Raw genomic sequence first — 2,500 nt, forward strand, 5'->3', positions numbered from 1 at the left:
GTGTGAACCTTTTTTTTCTCTCTGTGTGGGTATGTATGGATGTGTGTATGTTTTTATCTGTCTCTGTCTAACTCTGTATCTTTGTCTTTTTTCTGTGTTTTTTTGTGTGTGTGTGTTTGTGTGTGCGTGTGTATTTTTGAGTGTGTGTGTGTGTGTGTTGGTTCGCTATGGCGTCTGTGTGAACCATTTTCTCTCTCTCTCTCTGTGGGTATGTATGGATGTGGGTATGTTTCTATCTGTCTCTGTCTAACTCTGTATCTAGCTTTGTCTTTTTCTGTGTTTTTTGTGTTTGTGTTTGCCTGTGTGTGTGAGTGTGTTTGTGTGTGTGTGTGTGTATTTGTGTGTGCGTATTTGTGTGCGTGTGTGTTTGTGTGCGTGTGTATTTGTGTGTGTGTGTGCGTATTCGTGTGTGTGTGTGTATTTATGTGTGCGTATTCGTGTGTGTGTGTATTTATGTGTGCGTATTTGTGTATGTGTACCCAAACAGAACGGCCATTATATATCGGATAAATGAATCTAAAAACGAGAACAGAATAGAACGATTGAATTATAAATAACTTCCTGACCCAGCCTCCCTACCTCTCATCCCTCCCTCTCCTTCCAGGTCGGGCTAGCGCACAACAAGCGCAAAAACTTCTACATGAACTTGAACGAAACCTTTTCCATGGACACGTTGGTTGGACATCTCATTGCCAATAATATTACGTATAGGCCTGTGCACATCCTCAAGGTAAAGATTGGGCCTCTGTATACTCACTGGAAACACACGCACACACACACACACACACACACACACACACACACACACACACACACACACACACACACACACACACACATACATATATGTACATATATAATAAATATTTAATTTATATAAATGCACACACACATACGTCTATGAAATTAATATTTCATTTTTGTCATAGAAGTGATTTGACCAGAAATTTCTTTACGCAGGTAGACATTGAAGGCGACGAGTGGGAAGTATTTGAACATCTGGCGAAGGAACCGATTTTGGATATCGTAGGACAGGTAAGACAGAGAAAACTGGGAAGACAATGAATAACATCAAAGAAAACGTTTAATAGAAAACGGGGATGACTTGAAGTACACCAAAGAAAACGCATAACAGAAAACTGGGAAGACATGAATAACATCAAAGAAAACGTTTAATAGAAAACGGGGATGACTTGAAGTACATCAAAGAAAACGCGTAACAGAAAACGGGCAAGACATGACATGAATTAAAGAAAACGTAGATTACAAAATGGGGAAAAGCACCAAAGAATATAGTTTGAATGTAAATTTTAAATCAAAGAATGTAGTTTGTTTTAAGAATATGCTCCCATTAAGGAGATACTAATACTATAAAAGTGGAAAGAAATAATCATAAGATTATCCTGGAAAAATGAGAAATATGATTTTAAACCATTTTTCATTATTTCTCTACGAAATACCCCTTAGACAAAAATTTACTACCGGTGGAGATTTACTACCCTTGCCTTTTGATTAAGAAAATTTTTCTTATATTTTCTTTAATATATATATACATATATATATATATATATATATATATATATATATATATATGTATGTATGTACGGATACACACACATGTATACATACAGATGTACTTATAAGCATCTCGTACACACTTACGCTCTCACGCTCACACGTTTGTCAACCAATAACCAAAACCGAATTGCCTTAACTGACCCCTGAATTAATCTTCAGTAACCCAATTTCGTATTCCACTCCAGTATTACTCAAAGAAAACAATTTTACCAACTGGGCAGATTGCTGTTGAGGTCCACGTTGAGGAGATCTTGAAACTACGGACTGAGGAGATCTTCGGCTATCTCCAAAGACGTTACGACATCTTGAGATCTCTCGAGGTATGTTGTCGGCGTTGAATTGTGTGTGTGTGTGGGGAGGGGGGGGTCGGTAACTTCTTTTTTTATCCGTTTTGTTAAGTGGTTTATTTTGTATGGGTGTGAGGTATGTGTGGGAAGTCCCTTCCCCTCTCCTCTCCCTTCCTCCCCAACCCTATCCCCTTCCCCAACTTGAGATCCAGATCTAACCCCTCCTTACCCCCTCTCCTTTCCTTTCCTCTCCCTTCCTCCCCTCCCCTCCCCTCTCCCTTCCTCCCCATTCCCCAACTTGAGATCCAGATCTAACCCCTCCTTACCCCCTCCCTACTTCCTTCCCCCTTCCTCCCCATTCCTTCTCCTCTTCCTCCCCTCCCCTCTCCCTTCCTCCCCACCCCCTCTCCCCTCCCCACCCCCTTCCCCGTTCCCCAGCCCTAACCCTTTCCCCCTTTTCTCCCACAGACCCGTGGCTTCCTCCCCGTGGCTTACTGGGACAACATACAACTGGACAGCCGGTACCACGCCCCTGAAGGCAGCCAGCACGACGTCTGCGGGGAACTGCTCTACGTGAACACCAAATGGTACAACGACACCTTCAAGAGAACACTGAGGGAGAGTGGGATACCGGT

General features: G+C 41.9%; 1 protein-coding gene across 1 annotated transcript in view; it reads left to right on the top strand.

The window, feature by feature from the left end:
- The window catches only part of LOC113804236 (probable methyltransferase-like protein 24), a 5,587-nt gene that overhangs the window by 2,674 nt on the left and 413 nt on the right, over positions 1-2,500 (top strand). Inside the window, exons 4-7 of the mRNA XM_070137134.1 lie at positions 605-730; positions 961-1,035; positions 1,800-1,898; positions 2,334-2,500. The exon at positions 2,334-2,500 is cut by the window's right edge and continues 413 nt beyond it. Of these exons, the coding sequence (XP_069993235.1) occupies positions 605-730; positions 961-1,035; positions 1,800-1,898; positions 2,334-2,500 (467 nt within the window). The remainder of the gene's footprint in view (positions 1-604; positions 731-960; positions 1,036-1,799; positions 1,899-2,333) is intronic.

The sequence above is a fragment of the Penaeus vannamei genome, chromosome 22, assembly GCF_042767895.1.
Source record: "Penaeus vannamei isolate JL-2024 chromosome 22, ASM4276789v1, whole genome shotgun sequence".
In the NCBI taxonomy this organism is placed as follows: domain Eukaryota; kingdom Metazoa; phylum Arthropoda; class Malacostraca; order Decapoda; family Penaeidae; genus Penaeus; species Penaeus vannamei.